The 20978-nt window shown below is 32.5% G+C and overlaps 1 protein-coding gene across 1 annotated transcript in view; it reads right to left on the reverse strand.

Annotated features, from left to right (window-relative positions):
* Nucleotides 1–20978, reverse strand: part of HELRODRAFT_184828 (hypothetical protein) — a 48167-nt gene that overhangs the window by 22579 nt on the left and 4610 nt on the right. The window contains exons 2-6 of the mRNA XM_009010981.1: nt 16084–16181; nt 14551–14614; nt 8609–8653; nt 8138–8200; nt 7783–7857 (exon numbers count right to left, since the gene is read on the reverse strand). Of these exons, the coding sequence (XP_009009229.1) occupies nt 7783–7857; nt 8138–8200; nt 8609–8653; nt 14551–14614; nt 16084–16181 (345 nt within the window). The remainder of the gene's footprint in view (nt 1–7782; nt 7858–8137; nt 8201–8608; nt 8654–14550; nt 14615–16083; nt 16182–20978) is intronic.

Here is a 20978-nt window from a genome sequence, read left to right on the forward strand (position 1 = left end):
CTNTAGTGAGAAAAATCGAAAAAACGAACTACAAACATATTAACGCCAAACATTCGGTAGAATTTATATATATATATATATATATTAGGGCTGTACCGAAATTCGGCTTCGGCCGAAATTCGGCCATTTTTCCAAATTCGGCTTCGGCTCCGGCCAAATTTTGGCCGGATTTCCGAATTTTGTAGCATATAGGCTAAAAAAATTCGTCCTAAGATTCAGCGAAAACATGAACTAAAAAAATTTTTTTTAAACTATGAGCAAATACAGCAAATTAGTATGCACCCGAAAGTTGTTTTCACGCTACAGGAAGTTTCAAAAGTAAACATCTCTGTTGTTTATAAAAACCTGAAAAACGTAAACGTCGGTTTATTTATATTTCATATTTCAACAGGACTCAAACGTCTTTCTTCCTCCATTCTAATTACGGCCATTTTGTCGACATCAGTAAATAACATGAAAGATAAAGGAAAAACAAGTATAGCGTGGGAGTATTTTAGTGTACAGCCTGATGATGCATCCAAATGCCAGTGCTTGTTGTGTCCCAGTGTTATTTCACGTGGCGGAAAATCAAAAGAGGTGAAGAAGTTTTCCACTTCAGCGTTGCTAACACACCTTCGCACGAAACACCAGAAAGAATATGATGAAATGCAAAAACAAGTGGAAGAAGCCAAAACTTGTACAGTGTCACAGAATGTCCCCGCACTTGTCCCAAAAAAAGTCTCTTCATCTTCAATACAGCCTACTATGATAGAGCAGGTTGAACGACAAAAAGTTTGGGACATAAATAGCACCTCTGCTTTCAAGATTCATCGAGCTATTGGTAAAATGATTATCACTCATCTTGAACTATACAGCGTAGTTGAAAAAGAAAGTAAACTAATAATTGCTTTATCCTGCACCTGCATCATTTTACATTATTAATTTGTTTAAAAAAATTTTATGTCAAATTATACAATTTATTTAAAGTGAAAAAATTATTGTAAATTGTTTACAGGGTTTGTTTCCCTAATGAGTGTTGTGGAGAAACGTTATAAAGTGCCATGCAGAAAATATTTTGCTGAGAACATATTACCAAATATGCATGATGAAGTTTGTAACCAGTTGAATATAATGCTGGAGACTGACAATGCAGAAAACTTGTCCTTCACTACTGATACATGGACAGCAGATAATAATGTGCAATCGTACATGGGTTTGACTGTCCATTGGATCACAGAAGAATTTGAAAATGGAAGCAATGTGTTAGATTGCAAACCATTTGATGGACATCACACAGCAAAAGGTTTGCTAGCGGCTTTCAAGCAAATATTGGAAAAGTGGTCAATTGATGTCAGTCGAATTCATGTTGTACTTCGTGACAATGCTGCAAATATATCTAAATGTTTCCGTGATGCCAATATTTCAAGTGTTGGTTGCTTTGCACACACTCTCCAGCTATGCATTCATGATGGTCTTTTCAACCAAAAAGAAGTTTCAGAAATTTTAAACATTTCAAAAAAACTTGTTGGACATTTCAAACACTCCTCCTCTGCTACTGGTCGTTTAAAAGAAATACAGGTACTTGTAATATGTATATTTTTTTATTATTTTTTTTAATTTAAATTTTTTTTAAATTTCTTGTCATAATTTATTTTAATTATTATTGTTTGATTTTTTAAAAAGAGAATTCGTTGCTTACATTTTCTTTCACAGAATGAACTTGGTTTACCAAACCACCAGTTGATACAGGATGTCAGAACAAGATGGAACTCGACATTCTACATGCTACAGCGTCTGTGCGAACAAAGACGTGCACTGATCTTGTACTGCTCGGAAGTGGAAGGTACTTCTTGTTTGACTGTACACCAGTGGAACATTGCAGAGAATATTGCATCAGTTTTGGGTCCTTTTGAAGATGTAACACGTGAGATTAGCTCTGGAGAATCTCGAATATCATTGGTTTCACCTCTTGTCGCTGTGTTGCGTAATTTGTTAAAAAAAGATGGCCTGACATAGAAGTCAAGGCACTTAAGGAGTCGTTGTTGAATTTTTTAAATGAACGATTTGGAAGTTTGGAACATGATCATCTGTACATAGTAGCAACGTTGATTGATCCTCGTTTCAAAAACAAATTTTTCAATACAAATGTCTTCTCAGCAGCAAAATTTGGTCTCGTGCTGGCAAATGGCAAAATAAAAAACAATGTTCAACAAGACCAAATTTTAGCTAATATAGAAGCAGATGCAAAAAAAAATAAACTGTAGCTAAACGAATAAGATTAGAAAAGGATCATACTTCTGCGCTGTGGGACTGTATGGAAGAAATTGTGCAATCTTCAGAAGCAAATATACAACAACAAGTAGCTGAAACAATTGAGAGTGAACTTGACAAATATTTGTTGGAACCTTTATTACCAAGAACTGAAAATCCTTTGCTTTGGTGGAAAATGAATCATACTTGAGTGCCCCGCCAACAAGTGTACCATCTGAGCGCCTTTTCAGTGTAGCAGGTGAAGTGATTAGTGATCATCGTAGTTCACTTCTTCCAGAAAATGCTTCTAAACTTATTTTTTTAAAATATAACAAGAATCTGATTAAAAATGATTAACAATTTATTTTTAAAATAATGGTTTCAGCTATTTGCATTTTTATGTTTTTATTAATTTTTCTGTTTAATAAATAACTCAAGAAATCTACACTGTGTTTATTTATAATATCATGTTAATTCAAATGTCTGCTTAATTTTTTTTTAATTTGTGTTTGTTTTTTAAATTGGCAGCTACAATAAACTTGAAAAATAACAGATTTGAATAGTTTATAATTCAATGTGATATTTGCTTCACATGCTAAGTTTTACAAGGTGATCGACTAAGTCAAAATGAACCATGAACGAGTCATTGCTAATTAATGTTCGAATTCGGCTCCGGCTTCGACCGAATTTGACATTCAAATTCGGCTCCGGCAGAATTTGATATTTCAAATTCGGTACAGCCCTAATATATATATATATATATATATATATATATATATATATATACATATATATATAAATTGTTAAATAACAAAAAAAGTGATTCAAATTTTATATTTTTTCCGGTGGTGTAAATCAATCATTTGAAAAATTAAAAAAATCAGGCAAGAAAGCCAGCAGGCCAAGAAATGTTCTTGCGAGAAGTTAATAAACAAACGATCAAGTGTCACAGCACAAAAGAAACCAAATTAGACTGGAACATAATTTTGGAACTGATTAAACCCCAGAAGAAATTAAACGTATAGTAAAAAATAAGATGCCACCAAGTGAGAGGCATTCAGTAGAGCCACATTTTTACAGCTGATCACAATACTTCAATAGGCTGAGTGAATCTGACCAAGAATGTTACGAAAAAGCAAGATTCACATTATAACTTGCTTCGTATCATTAATAATACAGAATAATATTCATCCCAAAACAAAAAAGACAGCCAGAAAATGCATGAACGTTGAACATGAAGCTTCAAAAAAATCTGATCTTAACTTTTATTGATGTTTTTTAAAAATGTTTTGCACTTAATGACTGGGTAAGTGTTGGCTGCTCAAGGTCCTACATTTAAAAAACTAAAAAATTAATGAGATAATTTATTCTATTCTTCGTTCCGTTACAAAAATTTTTGTGAAACAATATTTTAAACAACTTAAACTTGAAATATTTGGGTACAACCTAAGAACTGGAAGAATAAATTCAGATAATTTCAAATTATAATAAATTATCATATAAATAGAAACCATATTTGATACAATGCATCTTTCCATACAATGTATCTTATGTAACGCACAATGTATCATAGATATCATACAGAAGAGTATCATACAAACATATAACGTTGAATGCATCCTTGATAAATGTTCTTGAAAATAAAAAGATAACAAAGAGATTAATTTTCAAAAGATTTTGTCATGCATGAAAGCACAGTGCAGAAATAAAAATAGAACAAATTGGAGATAAAAATATAAGTGGAAGAAAAGTCTGCTAAAAAGATAAAAAAAAGTAAAGAAATGCAATTGGCAAGGCTCGAGTATAAGATTGTTTGTTCTGACTAGCAAGTTGTTTGCACGAAGACAATTTGCTGGAAAGCAAATGTGTGCTTAACCTGTCTGTCTTTACACAAACACATGTGTTGTCAGATTGCGTTGCCAGTCCACCGTGAAAATATTTTTAATCATGAAAGAAAACATGTGCCGCTTGCTTTCATTATCATCAAACAAAATAAATTAGTAAACATATTCGCATTAAAATAATAATAATAATAATAATGTCATTTTATATAGCGCCATGGCAAGCGACTGAGGGGCATATATCAATAAATCTAGCAAATCAAATCTATATATGTGGGCTGGAAGGAGACCATAATTAATATATATAACCACATATATATATATTTAATTGAGGCAATATTTGATCAATTTTCTACCAAAATTTTAGCTTTTGAAAGTTTGCGGTTTACGGTTTAGCTTTTCTAACAATAAATTTATAATTAATATCCAATTTATAAAAATTAGTAAAAGAAAATCATTGGTGTTCAAGATGAAGCATATAGGTCCTATTTCGATTATACTCATCATCAGCACTTATATAGGAATAAACAATGACGCTAAGAATTTGGTTAGAAATATCAAGAAATGTAACAAAAAACTATATATATATATATATGATTATCTGCCATTAATTTAAATTTTCAATCATTTGTCCTAGAATAATTGGATAGTTCATACAATCCATAACGGATGTCAATGAATAACTGATTTTCTGCTGAATTTTATCAACACAATCTGCATGGTTGGCAGAATTTGAAGACATTTTAAAAAAACGTCTTATTTAAGTAAAACTTTTCATCTTTCCATCTGTATATAAACCATGAAACACAATCCAAATTTTAGGTATACAATTTCAAAATTCTGAGTTTGATATGATATCTTGATTTTCCAAAAAAAAATTGGGATACATAGGATTTTAAAAAACTACACAAATAAAAACTGAAGATTGGATGCTCTGCATTTATGAGCAGGGACAGACAAATGTGACGGAAGCAAGTGTTATGTCAGCAAACCGGCATTTCTGTATGCATACACACACAAACGTACGTAAACACTCACAATCATATACAAACACGCATACATGCAGACATGCAAATATACTTGGGCATTTGTTTGTTTTGGATATTGTGGCAAGAATCTTCGTGTTTACATTCTGAATGCATGAATCTATTTATTTATGTGCATATATAAGTGCATACAGCTTCCAATATTTATTTGGCAAAAAAGTGTGGAGGAAAGCATTTCTGTTATGAAAACATGAAAAACAAATGATTTGCTAAAACATGAACATCTACACATTTACCATTTTTTTCATCGTCATTATCTATAGTGAAAAAATTTTTGATGTACAAAATAGAAAAAGCAGTTAGGTTCTATGGAAGCGTTAAATTAATAATGAAGAACCATCAGTTAGTTATTCAATGTTCATCGATGGCTGATCCATCCATCCTTTAAGAAAACAATAATAATGGACAAACAGATCGAAATATATTAAATTAATATTTGAAGAAGCACTCAAAGGAATTAACACATGCTTCATAAAAAATGAGTCTCAATGGTAAACATGGATTTCACCTTTTTAAAGCAAACAAAATCACACAATGCACCAGAGGTTGAATGAATAAGAAATAACGCAGCATGCATAAAAACAAGATTGATATCATGTACTTCAAGACCGCATGTTTGTATAAACTCAATGTTTGAACAGAAATAATAAAGTTCATGTGTTTATTGATAATCGAAAGATGAAAGATCGAAAGAGCAAATACAAAAGAATGAATTTTAAAAATTAATTAAAATGAAATAAACGTATTCCGTGAACTGAACACGCACACAAACTATACTATATATATATATATATATATATATATATATATATATATATATATATATATATATATATTGTATGTATATATATATATGTTTGTGTGTGGGGTGTGTGTGTGTGCGTGTGTGTGCAAAGCCAAATATTGTTAAATTCAATCACAACTAAACTGTTAATTTATATTCTATTATATATGATAATAAATTTATTTAAATAACATTCCCGATTGCGGCTTATAATAAACCTATCCAAAATAACACTATCTGAAATGAAACTTTAAAAATCAAATTCTCACTGTGATTTATGCTGGGTGGTAGTGCGGTACGATGATGTATAATTCTGATAAGTAAATGTGTTTGTAAGTTTCACTTTCTTGTACACAACAGATGAGCATTGCGAAAATGAATTGTTGTGACAGAGATTCGTGTGAGTGAAAGTATTTACAAACGAAGCAGTCATGCGTGTGTAGTGACATTAAAAATACATTTATTCAAGTTTATCACGTGAAAATTGAGTCTATTTCTATATTTTACTATTAATAATCCACAGAGTTTGAATTAAGTTTTGAAGGAGATTCAAACATTTAAGATGTCCAGCTGGAAGAAATAATATAGCAAATTGATGACAAAATGATCCCTTTGTCAAAGCGCTGCAATAAAATTTATGTACACACCTAATCATATGTAATTATAAATGTAATGGTGCAAAACTTGGTGTAAATATTCATTACTTTTATATTTAGTTTATAATTATTTCGAATAATTACGAACATTCACAAGTTGTCAACAAAAATCTCAAAAACTAAGCAAATTTAAATTAAGATAATTTTAGAAATCCAAATAAATAAATGTTTGTAAATGTGTTATCGCATCTCAAAATTAAAAAACCCCATTACAACCAACACACAGCATTTGAAAGAAGTACTAGATGAATGTTTGTGCTAAAAACATCTGCACTATCAGAAAATTTTTAGAAGTACAAATTTCATTAGCGAAATTTCTGAAGATAAAACTTAATCAAACTGAGAAAAAACAGAGTTGAAAAAGTTTTTCATTTGAAATGAACTCAACATTTTGCAAGCGAGAGATTGAACAATGAATAGCCTGGAGCTTAAATGTTGAATGAAGAGGTAGAAGCAAGAAAAAAAAACCAATCCAATAGAAGAATTTAAAAAATAACATGACTTACATATATTTGTTCTGCAAAATACATAGCAAAAATTAAAAAATATCAACTAAATGTTAAGATTTAAGAGTGGTACAATAAACAAACTTAAGAAGACAAATTGATGTAGAAAGAAACACGGGCCGAAAAATGAAGAAACAAAGTTGTAGATATTAAAGCAATAAGAAAACATATCAATGCCTCGGGCACAAAATGTCTAATCTCATTTAACGTTTTTACATTACCAACAACTACATTGGCATTAACGTGAAGGCGTTTGAATGGCAATGTTTGCATCAAAGTATTAGCACGTCTGTGTGTCTACCTATGCATACAAGTCTACCTTTTCTTTGTTTATATTTTTATTAGCATATATAATAGCAAGTTAGTAACTCGCCATGCTTCAGGCATAAACGATAGTAACATGCTGATATTTGATAAAAATGAAATAGAAATAAAAACAAAATACGTATGAAGCACGTTTCAAAGACACGAAAGTCGTCGCTGTACGATCATTTGAAATGTCTGTACTGAATAAACATTGAAAAATATTAAATATTAATCAAAGAACTAGAAAAAGAAGAGAAGTGGAAGAGGGTGGATTGCAGAAAAAAAACACGGCAAACAAAATGAATTGGCAATGATATAAACACAAACAGGTCACTCCCCAGCATCCACCCACATGACAAGATGAACTGCCGAACACACCTCAACGACCAAACGAACGAAACAAGTCGAACTTACCCCAATGATGGCATTTAATTCCTGCAACGTCACTTGTTCTGCTCTCTTAACAGCTGCTATCACCTGCTGCTGGTGCTGTTGTGTGATGTGATGTGTGGTGTGGTATGCTGTTGTGTGTGATGTATGGTGTGGTGTGGTCTCATTTTGTTAAGGTTAGTTAGGAATGTGGTGAAACGTTGATCTCGATCGATGGGATATGGTTGGATATGATCTGATATGCTGAAGCATGATGTGGTAGTGACGTGTTGGTGATGTGTTGGTGATGTGATATGTTATAGTGTGGTATGATGACGTAATGAATAAATTAATAAAAAAATATAATGAAAACGTAACGGAAAAATAAACAAATAAACACCTCGTTCGACAGGAAAGGAATAATTTGTGCACAAATGGTGTTCAATCTTTTGGCTATTTCTGTCTGATAAAAATATTAAAAAATGTTTGACAACAAGTTGGCCATTTGTAACGTTAACAATTGAACAAAATTTTGAAAAACAAGACAGGATATGATGTGGTACTATGAAATAGGGTGTGGTACGATAATATATTATGTTAACAAGGAGTTCGGGGTAACAAATAAATGAAGACTGCTGTATTAAGTTAACACAAAGAGAAATGTAAGCAAAGTTGCAACTGAAATAAAATGATAAAAAAATAAGATACAATGTTGAAACTGAACTAAAAGCATCTTGAAAGTGGGTATAACTGAAATGGCTTACTTGACAGTAAAAAAAGTGACAGGAAACATACAAAATAATGTGAAATAGAATCAAAATAAAAACAACAAAATATTATTAGTATGAAATATAAAGAAAAGAAATCTTACTTGTTTATGCATCTCCACATTCAAACCGTAGGACATCTCGTAGTACTGTTGAATGAAGTTTTAAATGAAGGTTATTCAAAATAATCAACAATTGTCAGATAACAAAAAAATTTAAAGTGAGTAGAAATCATTCAGTGACAAATAATCTGAGATAGAACCTAAGCTGAAAACTTCAAGATCCATTTGTGGGAAATTCATTTTATAACAAATGAAGTGAGCAGATTAAAAATAATCTGATAAAAAAATTTTGCAGCTTTAATGATTAAATGTTCCTCTTTGAAAAAACTTTGAAAAAAATTATAAAAACATAAATACAATAAAAGCGACAGGACTTGTAGGAGTCTCGTTGAAAACAATCTCGCTACGTGCATTTTTAAACCTGTCGGCAATTATCACTTCGGCGGTGTGCAGGCAGCCTGATTGCATACATTAGTTAGTGAATCCCACTTTCAAGCGCCGTACGCCGCAAACAAGTAATGAACAGATGTTCAATCAAGCCGACCGTCCCATGCACGAAGTCCTTTTATAGCAAGTCACGCCTTAAATAAATTCATTCAAGCATCCTGATTGATCACTGATGTTGAAATGAATGTCAGGAGGCGGCTGGCTGGCTGGCTGGCAGAATATGCAACATGTTCTTGAAACGTTTTTATGAGCAATCATTTTCAACTTTATTGGGGTCAATGTTATTTTAAATTAAAAACTTGAAAGAATCTTAAAACTCGTTGAAGCACGTTTTAAATGTCCCAAACACACAGGATATATACTTCTGAAGAGGAAAATAAAAAATATTTGAAATGTGAGGCCATGAACAAAAAATAATTTAGCAACATCAAATATGAAAACAAAATATTCTGGAAATGACGGTTAAATTAAAAATTAGAGCGGCGACACGACGTAATACTTAACAGCCAAATAAGCCATTTTATTGAATAGCCCCAATTACAAAGCAACTTATGACATAATAAGGAAACTATAAAATGTACATAACAGGCAGGCCATTTGTGCAAGACACAAAAGACGCATAAACAAAATGGTGTCCAGACAGTGATGCATGCAAGCGTAAATGCTATAAACAAATCCATGCCGAAAAATACAAAAACCCATTAACTCGCATGATCGGTTGAAAGAAGGAGAACTCTAAACAACTGGATGGAAATTCATTTAAGCACAACAATAATGTATACGATCACGTGGGTGATTATTGAGCAGACGATGAAAATAATGAGATGATCGTGGTCGTTAAAGGAGAATTATGTTAGATTAGGAACGAGGAAGTTTTAATGTAATGGTAAGCTGGATGCCAGTCCGCTCTCAAATTGGTTATCAACTGATTTATAATAATGCAAATGAATGTTTAACATGTTTGTCCAAAAACTATCTAACTATTTTTTTCAAAAGTTATACACAACCACATGCAGCCTAAATGAAAGGCCTGGTCGGAGGATTAGTTAATTATCCGTAGTAATCAAGCAAGCAAGCATCAGACCCCATCCACTGAAAATAACGACAACACGTTATTAACAATGGTCACCCAAGGATGGCAGGATAGATGAATGAGCATAATTAATGCGTGGAAGAACAGAAAAATGGAGGGAAGAAATGGAAAAACGAAAGGATGAACGGATGAATAAGCGGATGAATTCGGCACAATGCTAAGCAAGGGAGGACGAGAATATCCAATGAAAATTAATGACCGACCACTTCTCATGTGATTAAACATGTGCTGCTGCTGCTGTTGCTGACGCTTGTAAATGCGGGGCGTGTTTGTCCCTGTCAGACGTCCATTTGATGTCTTACATTTATTTATCTCTTCATCCATTTCGCCATATGTATATTTGCTGATGTTAGTAATAAACAATTCATAGTCACTGTGAAATAATTATTTATTTTACAATGCAGAGTTTATACAAGACTAGTAATACATGCCACTTTGACTTAGAGGCTAATTTAACCATAACAAACTCGTTGGTTTCACCATAACGAACAACTCATCAGCATAAACATCGAATGACGTACAAAGGAAACAACACTCAAGAAAAGTGTGGATTATTAACACAATAAAAACAAGAACGTTAAAAAACGTTAAGCCTGAGAACACTTCGAAACATAATGCGAAACAAGAGGTGCACAAAAACGCAGGCAGGCAAGCAGGCAGGCCAGCGCATAATAAAGGAATAAATATGCAGCAGCCTTACAGCCAATCAAATGATTGCTTTGTAAAAGGCTCGCTACTACCTCGCAGGCAATAAAACGACGCGTGTTGTTGTGTAACTGTCTGCAGTTCGTTCCACGATTATCGTTGTGTGTAACCGTGCACCTTTTGTGATGGCGTGATTGTTGCGATCAAACAAACATTCTAATAATTTGAATGGCAGGTAATTTATTTCTATCCCTCTAATCTACCTAACGATTTATTATTAGAGTATTCAAACAATTAATCTTTCGTTTAAAATCTTCATGTATATAACAGTAAGTTACCAATGTGTTTGATGAAATACTTAAAATTGAACAATTTTAACATACGTTTTTGGTAAAAGCCTGCAATAATCAAACAAAATTTAAGCACCTATCGCAACGAAATCAACATCTTGATTGTAAAAAGACTAATATTTTTATGTATAGTAGTGTCCTGCCAGCAACCTGATTCTTTCTGTTTGCCCAACAAATCATATTTGAATAAATTTAGTTTCAGTTGAGGGCAGGCAACAAATGAAATGATTAAAAAAGAGAAACACGCACATACCTGCACGTATGTGCGTGTATACACTTATTTCTATGAATAACTTGATCAAACCATTCGCACTAAATATTCCTTCCACCGGGTCTAAAAATTCATTTTCATGAGAAATAAAGTAAAGTATTTGGAGTTAATGCGTCATGAGTAGATCACGTACTGAGTGTAAGAACGAGCACTGAGAACCGGCTATCCGGATGCACGTCATCTCAGCAAATGCTACTAACGTGTGTGCATGCACGCAATCCTTTCAAGCTAGGCCACGCTCACTCTTCATATTTTTTGCTGCTGCTTAGTTTTTTAGGTACATTCGTATGAATACATGCAGATAACAGTGGAGAGGATGTATTGCATGATCACTGCGGCAATTTATGTGTTTGTTTGTTTATATGCTCGCTTAGACTTGGCTTAAACATTTGTTTATACTCTCGATGATAAGTCTGCCTATACCTTTACTCGTGCAATGATTCATCCATTTATTTATTCATTCGTTCATTCAATTATTCATTAATTAATTAACATGTTGGTTTGAAAATGCAATTCAATGAAAAATCAATAAAATTTAACAGAGAATATCTTTCAATGACAACAAATGAAAAAAACAAACTACACAGATAACAACAACAACGACTCAGATAACAACAACGACGACGACGACGACAACAACAATACTGGATGCTAAAGAATGGTTCGACGAACAATTGACGTAAATGCAATCATTGTACTATTCGTTCAGCAGATATACTCAAGCACACAGTAGTCAGATCACACATCGTTATATTGCAATGCTGAGCTATTGAAAGACTTTCAAATAATTGTTGTTGGCTCCGTATTGTCATTCAATACAGCTCTTTAGTAGTTCATTAAAAATAACGATAAATTATAATTTAAGATCGTTCATGTTTAAAAAGAATTTATTACCTCCAAAGTAGATGACACTGAATGGTACCAATGTTTGCTTTCTTATGTTTATATTTCTTATGTTTATATTTCTTATGTTTCATGCTGTTGCTGGCACATTTGGCATACATAAATCATAAATATACTCCTTGTTCTTTATACACGCTGCTCTTGCAAGCAAAACCGCCAGTTAATGTACAAGTCTTGTTAAGAAGGACCACCACCAAGGGTACCACGGAAATCGTTCGACCTTACAATGAGCATCATGCACGTTTAGTGTTAAAGTTGAAGTTCAAAAAACTCTAAATTACGCCATGTTTTGAAACAGAGTAACAAACATGCCATAACTGACCCTCTGATCAAGACCGTTCACTTATCAGTTGAGCCTGTTGAAACACTCTATTTATCAACTTTTCAAAAGATAATTTTAATAAAATTGCCAAGAATCTGCACTGAAAATAATAATTGCTGAATTACCAAGGCAAACCAACCAAAGAAGGATACAATTAATCGAAGACTAAAAAACGGAAAAAAGCAAATCTAATTATGAATGTAAAACTGCAATTTATCATTGCAAAAAACAGGTATTAAAAGAAAGATTGAATAGTCTATACAAATCCACTTCATGATCTGTTCATGTGTTATCATCGACATCATCACTACCATCTTCATCATACAATCCTCATCATCTTCTTTATAACGATTATCCTCATCAACATCATCATCATCATTTTCATAATCACCACCATCGTCATCATGCCCAATATAACACAGACTGCAGTTTGAAAGATAGTTCTTTAAAGAACATTTCCCTGGAGCTAATGACAATTTATGTCTTAGACAAGGCCTCATGCCTTCAAAGCTCACTAATATTGATATGCTTCAATCTGCCAACTCTCCCACTTTCCATACATATGCACCTACAATTCAGCAGCGTTTTGCTTGCAGATTATATATTTACCGTTAGTTCCATTCAATGTGTTTTTGTAGCAGAAAAATATTTAACATTCGATCATTACAACTGGCTTGTAGGATAAGATGAAGCAATGTGATAAGATGATTACGTGGCGATGACATACCATAAAAAATATTGTTCCAACATGGTTTTTATTAACTGCGTTATAAAAATGGTTATTAAACCGAATCTCTAATTTTCAATGCGAACTAAGAACCTAAATAAAAAACCACACCAACTCTAATGATGCAAAGGTATACGAACAACAACACACATTTCATCACCAAAACAATAAAAGACAACATCAACAACATGGAAAATCATGTCAAACGTCAGTCAGCATAACACTTGTTTTATCAGGAGAACAACTATTCTACAAAGATCTGCTTTCGCATTGCATTTATTCAAGCATTCATCATTCTGTCTGCTGCATGCAATTGCACCAGCGCTTGCTGGCTGCCAATGTTTGCACGAACATACAAGTATTTTTCCATCTATGTATTTTCCTTTTTTTCCTCAGTTTATTTAAGCATTTGGTTTTGTTATATAGGTTTTTTAATATTATGATAATTTTTACTTTGAGAAAAATTCTTTTAAAACATGAGCGATTAAGCTGCAGTTGGTAAAATTTCAAGAGCTAATACTCTGCAAGAAAAAAAATGTCACAACAAATTTTGTAGCACATCAAAAGGATATCGGTTCATACACAAATATATTTGTATGAGAATAATTGAAACTTCAAGTTAGATCACATATACTTCCGTTGTTTTGTTCGATGACTGCAATAAGAAGCTCATACGATGCCCCAACTATCTATCATCACCGTAGTCACCTTCATTTAAAGTGTGACGACACTTCATCACCATCTTTACTTGAAATATGGCGTTATAATTGCCTCTCACCATAATGGTCATCCCCATTCCCTCAAGGAACAAGTCAACTAATTCCTTTTAAGTTTCAATACCGTTTATATCCTAATTTAAACTGCATATCAGACTATCCACTTACACCATGATCATCGTTAATCCGCTCATTTGAGAATTACTCAGCACACCGCCCCATCTGTGGGACAACTCCATTTAAAACACCATTTGCTTGTCTAAGCCATTTTAAACGCCCTGTTCATTCTTTGTCACTCGTTGTACACCACACGAGCCTATGTTTGTTTATATGTTTTCAATTTATTTCCGAAGCAAACAACTGATTATTAAACGACTATAGTACAAATGAAAATAACATCAATCATTCACAATTATGAACGTTTAATATCATAAGCCACCACCATCATCGTCATCGTCATCCTTCATCATCATCAGCGACAACAACGACAACAACATCACCAAGACTAACCATGACGTAATGCCTCTGCATTTCTGTTTTCTCCTGCGCCAACTTCTCGCATTCCATCTTCAAGCTTGTAAATGTTTAATGAAAAAAAATTTTATGTCAATGTCATCAGGGAGCCATGCACGCATCTTAAACATTGGCAGACCTACAAATGAAAAATGAATACCAGCAAAACATTACCATCCTCACCATCGTCATCATCATCAGGGTTATGATCATGATCGTTATCATCATCAACAATATCTCATCAACACTCAGATTGGAGTCTAGCTTGATACAAATACAGCCATTAATCATGCATCTTTGTAAACTCATTTATTCCATTTCACCCGGGCAAAATTTTATATATAATGTTCTTTTTGTGTTCTACACACACACACACACACACACACACACACACACACACACACACACACACACACACACACACACAGTAGGCGCACACATTTTTAAAGAATATATCACAATGAGATGGGAAGGATTGTTGTAGGAGGAATTTAATATTTGAATTGAATCAGCCATGCGTGCCTATGTTTCTAATTACAACCTTTTTCTTTCTGTGACAATAATGCAAAAATTGTGCTGAAGGCTTTTCGGCTGGAACAGAATTTACAAAGAGTTTAGAAAAAATTGTGATAAAAACAAGTGAGCCAACTGAAAGTTGTTGAAATGTATTCAAGTTGCGAAAAAAAATGGATTTGTAAGATTTTTGAAAACTGTGAGGAAATGTTTTGAATGTGATTATCAAGTGATTGCATCCATCCATCATGCCAGTTTTAAGATTTTAAAAAATAATGAAAAATCATAAATCTTCAAATGACATTTAATAAAGAAAAACATTTAGAAGATATGATGATGCAGGCTAACTTAAAAATTATAACAAATGATTTAAAGTTCACTCTTTTAGCAAGATGTTAGAAACTACATCTCTTGGAAATTATTTGAACAACTCAAGCTTAACGTTTTAAACTTGAGTGTTAATTTAGTTGTCTATGAAATATGGATGTAGTTGTTGCTGCAAGCTAGAAGTGTTGTGCTAAAGTAAAACTTTAACAGCCCATACCCTGTAAAAGCTTCAACTAAAATCATACATTTATTAATTTTCAGATTTTTTAGAAACACGAGTATATGATGTGTGAACGGTTCGCACTGAATGCTAGCTGGTGACTGTAAGTGGAGATGGAACATTTAAATGCTTGCAGTGAAATAGAGCCAACCAAATAACCTCCAGACGAATACAACAGAATAACAGTTAAACTAATCATATATTATTGTATCTTAAAGTTGGAAAAACAATGAGGTAAAATCCAAAAATGCCCATAAATATCAACCAGACAACGACCGACCAGTGTCTCTGAATGAAAGATTGAATAGATAATCCAGCTGCTATGTGTGAAGAACGCTTTAAATATACTGGAGCATTTTCGCTTACTACAAACACATGACATGGGAAAATAGAGAAATTACGAATGAGTGATGAAAAACATTGTCACGGTAAGTAGTAACTAAATAGAAAGGGAAGAAATTAAAAATAACCTATGATACTGAGCCTGTAGAAAGCTGAATTCTTCCTTGATCCTGTCACATGACTCGACCACTGTGAATTTGAAAGGCTGGTTAGACTGGTGTGGACCCTGGATTGTTTTAGCAAACAACATATTCATCATTCACTCACAATTTTCATAAAACTGCATAGAGTAGAGAATTTCAAATCTGTTGTTAAATGCATAACTATCATAACAATGAAAAAAATATATAAAAATTTTATGTTAAAAAATAAAAATATTGGTAGCAGATCTAAATGAGAAGCAATGATAAACTAATTTAAAACATCAATCAATCATACAACTAATCTGGATACCAATAAATCATTCATTCATTTATTTATCAAATAAAAATATGCTTGATCATTTTCTCTCTTGCACTCATAAATAAAAATGATACACGCAAATATACATACAAACATTCAAATTTATAATTAGAACTCCGATGATAAACATATATTATACAGCAAGTAGCCGATCAAGAAGATAGAAGATTTTAAATAAATGCAAACATCTTGAGTCCTTCAAACAGGACTGATGCAACAAATCAACGAACATCTAATAATTGAGAAGAGGATTGATTTTAAAAGGCAGATAAGAAAAAAAGCCAACAACCAATAAGATAGCCGGGCAATCAATAACTCAAGAGAAACTGGCGGAGCAAAAATATATTTTTCATGGTAATGAGAGTCATCAATCAAGTACAAAGCTTCATGCAACTTAACAGTCAGACCGAAATGTAGTTTGAAAATATTTCAGCATTGTTTATCTCCGACTGCACATACATACTTGAATCTTTCAGGACCCGCTCAGCATAACATCAGCACGTTTTCCACATTACTCCAGTTAATATTTATCTGCTGGTTGCAACATCCACAAACAATATTTTATTGCTATAAGATAGGAATGAATATTTGTGACAGTAGGTTATGATAAGTAGGGAGAGCGTTAGAGTGGAGGTGTGAATGTTGAGCATTGAAACTATGAGACCTCAAGTTGCCATGAGAGCCCTATGGACATTAACATTAGAAGTAATATCAGTTTTCATAAATTCCATTTGAAAGAAGAAATATTATAAAATAAAAATGCTAAACATCATAGCAGTAGTAGAATTAATTGGAAATTTGTTCAAAAACAATTCTAGAACTTGTTCACTAGTCAACAATCAATGAATGGCTGGTTATTAAAGGAACAGGGCAATGAACACATATGCAAGATGAAAGATTAATTAACAGCAATGAAACCATAAGAAAGACTTATAAAAGAGACTACGAAAACTTTCTGGCACATTTTTTGCTCCAGCGTTACAAATTTTAGAACAGTCATTTGTATAACAAGCATTTGCCTCCAATGAAATGATAAAGTCTGATGAGAACAAATTGACTTACATGTATAATATTTTTCCCAGACGGTATTAATAACTTTACCAAGCCCTATCAAACATATACACAGCAGACTGAAGTGGTACATATCATCAAATTTAGTTCTGAAATTGTACATATTGCGTTTTCGTTTTTAAAAAGCAACAGTTAATTTAAATTCATGTGACAGTGCCAGATTTGTTTTTAAAACATTAACAATTAGTTCACCCTCAGTTTTTATACTACCATAGGAGAGAATAAAGAAAAAAAAGAAGCCAAACAACACAAAATAGAACACCAGGCATCTTGAAAATTGCACCTACGCAACATCACGAACATCGATGCATGCTTCAACTCAACGACGACTTACGTTCTATTAATGCACCCATTTAAAAACGTTGCAAGCGCAAATTCAAACCAAACCCAAAAAATAATTTGACACCATAATGAGCATGGGAATGCAACAGAGCTAGGTAGGTAAACAAAAATGTTTGCAAAACATAAGTGAAAAATATTTTGCAAGTGATGATGTTTATGTAAATGAAAAAAAAACATTTCTAAAGGCTTCTAAAATTGGCTCAAATTTCTAAGGTGGATATTAAATGAAATTATTAAACTAGCCACTGACATCAAAAATTTCTGTTTCTCAAATATATATATATATATATATATATATATATGTGTGTGTGTGTGTGTGTGTGTGTGTGTGTGTGTGTGTGTGTGTGTGATGTGAAGAAAGATCTGAGTCATCCTAAGCTAGAAATTGCGTGAATATAAAATGTTGTCTTAAATGGTGTGTGGTTAATTCGTTTAGGATTTCACAGCGGGCAGACAGGAAGCGACATGAAATGACGAACGGGAAAGCTGCCAAACGACCCCGAATAGAAAGTTGGATTGCAACTTACAGATTACAAACCTGCAAACCTGGGATCATATTGGTTGTGTGTTATAAAAAAAAGTGATAAGGAGGGAGAGAGAGAGAAAAAAAGGAAAAGAGTAAGAGAGAGAGAGAAAGAGAGAGAGAGAGAGAGAGAGAGAGAGAGAGGAGAGGGAGAGAGAATGTTGCAGGCCATTTATCACTTCTGTCTACTGGAAAAAATATTTCATTGATAAAAATTTTTATGATGAGAAATCTTAAGGTCACTGAGAAATTATATCTCTTGAAATGTTTGTGATGAGGCAGTTTTTGCTAGGATATTGTACAAGAAAAACAAATAAAAGTCATAAAAGTGGCAGCATAGCATTTGAGGATCCCAAAATAAATGAATGATCATGAAAAATTACAAACCAACAATAAACATATCACCATAACAACCAGCCATTGTTCATAGATTAATATAGAAACATGAGGAGAGTCCGTGAGATCATTTGTTTCTTTATATTAACAAGCAGTCCCCTCAACAGATGTGTCTCAGTCAGTCTTGCAGCTAATAAAAGAGTTATTATAACGCCATTCAGTAGACATACATACAAGTAAGCCACATATGCTCAACTGTCATCTTGTGATAACTATTTATGTAGGCACTTAAATTATGTTGCCTGTCCCTTGTTTGTGAGGCATAATTGAAAAGAAGAAAGAAGAAGACGTGATCAAGATAAATGTTTGTGTAAACTAATAAAGAATAGTAGTAAATTGGATTCATATGAAATTGGATACACACACACAGATACACACACACACACAACCAAAACGATAACTGCATTGTATGTGCAAGTACATGTATGTAGGTGAAATGAAAACTTCTACAATACACACACATTAAAGGACATTAATTGAGCTTTATCTTGCAATTGAATCATGATTATAGACTGGAATCTTAGTTTACACAGGAGGGAATGGCATATAAACATTAGTTGGAATATTTATAGGTGCACATTATAATTGCCATTTCCATTTTATACCATTCACCTCTCTTCTCTTTTTCAAGAGCACTTTTAAAAACGCAAATTAATGAATCAATTAGATTTTACATTTTGTTTAATTAAGAAATTTTACAACATTTAAAAAAAAATAAAAATTTAATGACGAAAGTTATCTTGGCAAAGTTGTTCGTTCGCTTTCAAATTGAGTCAGCCATTAAATATAAACTCAGAGCAATCACATTCCATTATTTAATGAAAAGAAAATGTACTTCAAAGTTAACAGCTGCATAAAAGTCATGAAATAAACATAAAAAGAACACAAAAAAGTACAAACGGTCCAATAAAAAGTGGATATAGACAATTAGGGACTGACACATTGGGAGTTGCAGGAGGCCCACAACATCTGCCTATCTATGTGTATGCATGCATGTATGTACGTATGTTTGTTTGTATGTATGTATTTATATATGTTTGTTTGTATGCATATATGGATGTATGAATGCATCTATGTATGTATTGACGTACTCTGTGTGTGTTGTGTATGTGTGTGTTTCATTTAATGAGTGGGTAGAGTATGAATATCCATATTGTGTATCAACTAGCTAAGAATGTTTACATTTTTATGACTAAAATATTCTAACAGGTTTAGAATGTTTTAGATAATAATAATAGAACAATAAGTACTACAAAAAATAGAGACATGTTTTAAAAAATAGCGGAAAGACCTTTACAAATTTTTCAAAAAGAACATTTCTTCGTTTGAAACAGGAAACTCAAAGCAAGTAATGAAGTATGAAGTATGAAGTATATGAAGAGTATTGAGAGCATTTGAAGAAACAAGCAGTAATAAAGCAATATATAAATAGGTGAAGTTACTTGAAGTAGCATTCAGAAACATTTAAACATGCAGATAGAGAGGCGATGCAAGACATTCATTCATTCAATGCTCTTGAAAATTTCATAAACACTTCATTTATTTAAAGCTGATATCTAATTTGTTCCTATCTCTAACATTCATTTCACCCAGTCTGTTCGGATAAGAAATTCAAAAATGAAAAGAAAATTGATTTAATTTCAATGGGTTTTTTGAACAATTTTTATTTCGGTTTTTTTTTAAATTCTGGGAGACTTATTTAAAATTTCTTTGAATATTTATGCAATTTACTAAACAATAACAATAGCGACCATTAGCAACTGCACATATATATATATATATATATATATATATATATATATAAATGTTGGTAATAGACCATAATTTTTACAATATTCTATAAATTCTACCGAATGTTTGGGGTTAATATGTTTGTAGTTCGTTTTTTCGCTAAAGTTTTTTGGTGAACGTTTAGTTTATTAAAATTCAAAATAAACTTATTTTTCGAATTCATGCTGCAAATAAGGCCATATTTCGATTCCGAATGAATCATCATCAGTGCTCCTTGCTGTATATATAGGGAAATATTGACTTTGTCAAGATGAACTTTGACGTTGTAAAAATTAACTTTGGTGTTGTAAAATTGAACTTTGATGCGAATTAGGTGTCAGGTTTCTATATTGGTTGATCATCTTCTTTGGTCTCCTTTTCTTCATTGATAGCATCAGATTCTTCTTTGTCACTATTTACGATGCTAGTTTTTATTACTTCTTTGTTTTCGTTGTTGGA

This window comes from Helobdella robusta, assembly GCF_000326865.2.
Source record: "Helobdella robusta unplaced genomic scaffold HELROscaffold_1, whole genome shotgun sequence".
Lineage (NCBI taxonomy): Eukaryota > Metazoa > Annelida > Clitellata > Rhynchobdellida > Glossiphoniidae > Helobdella > Helobdella robusta.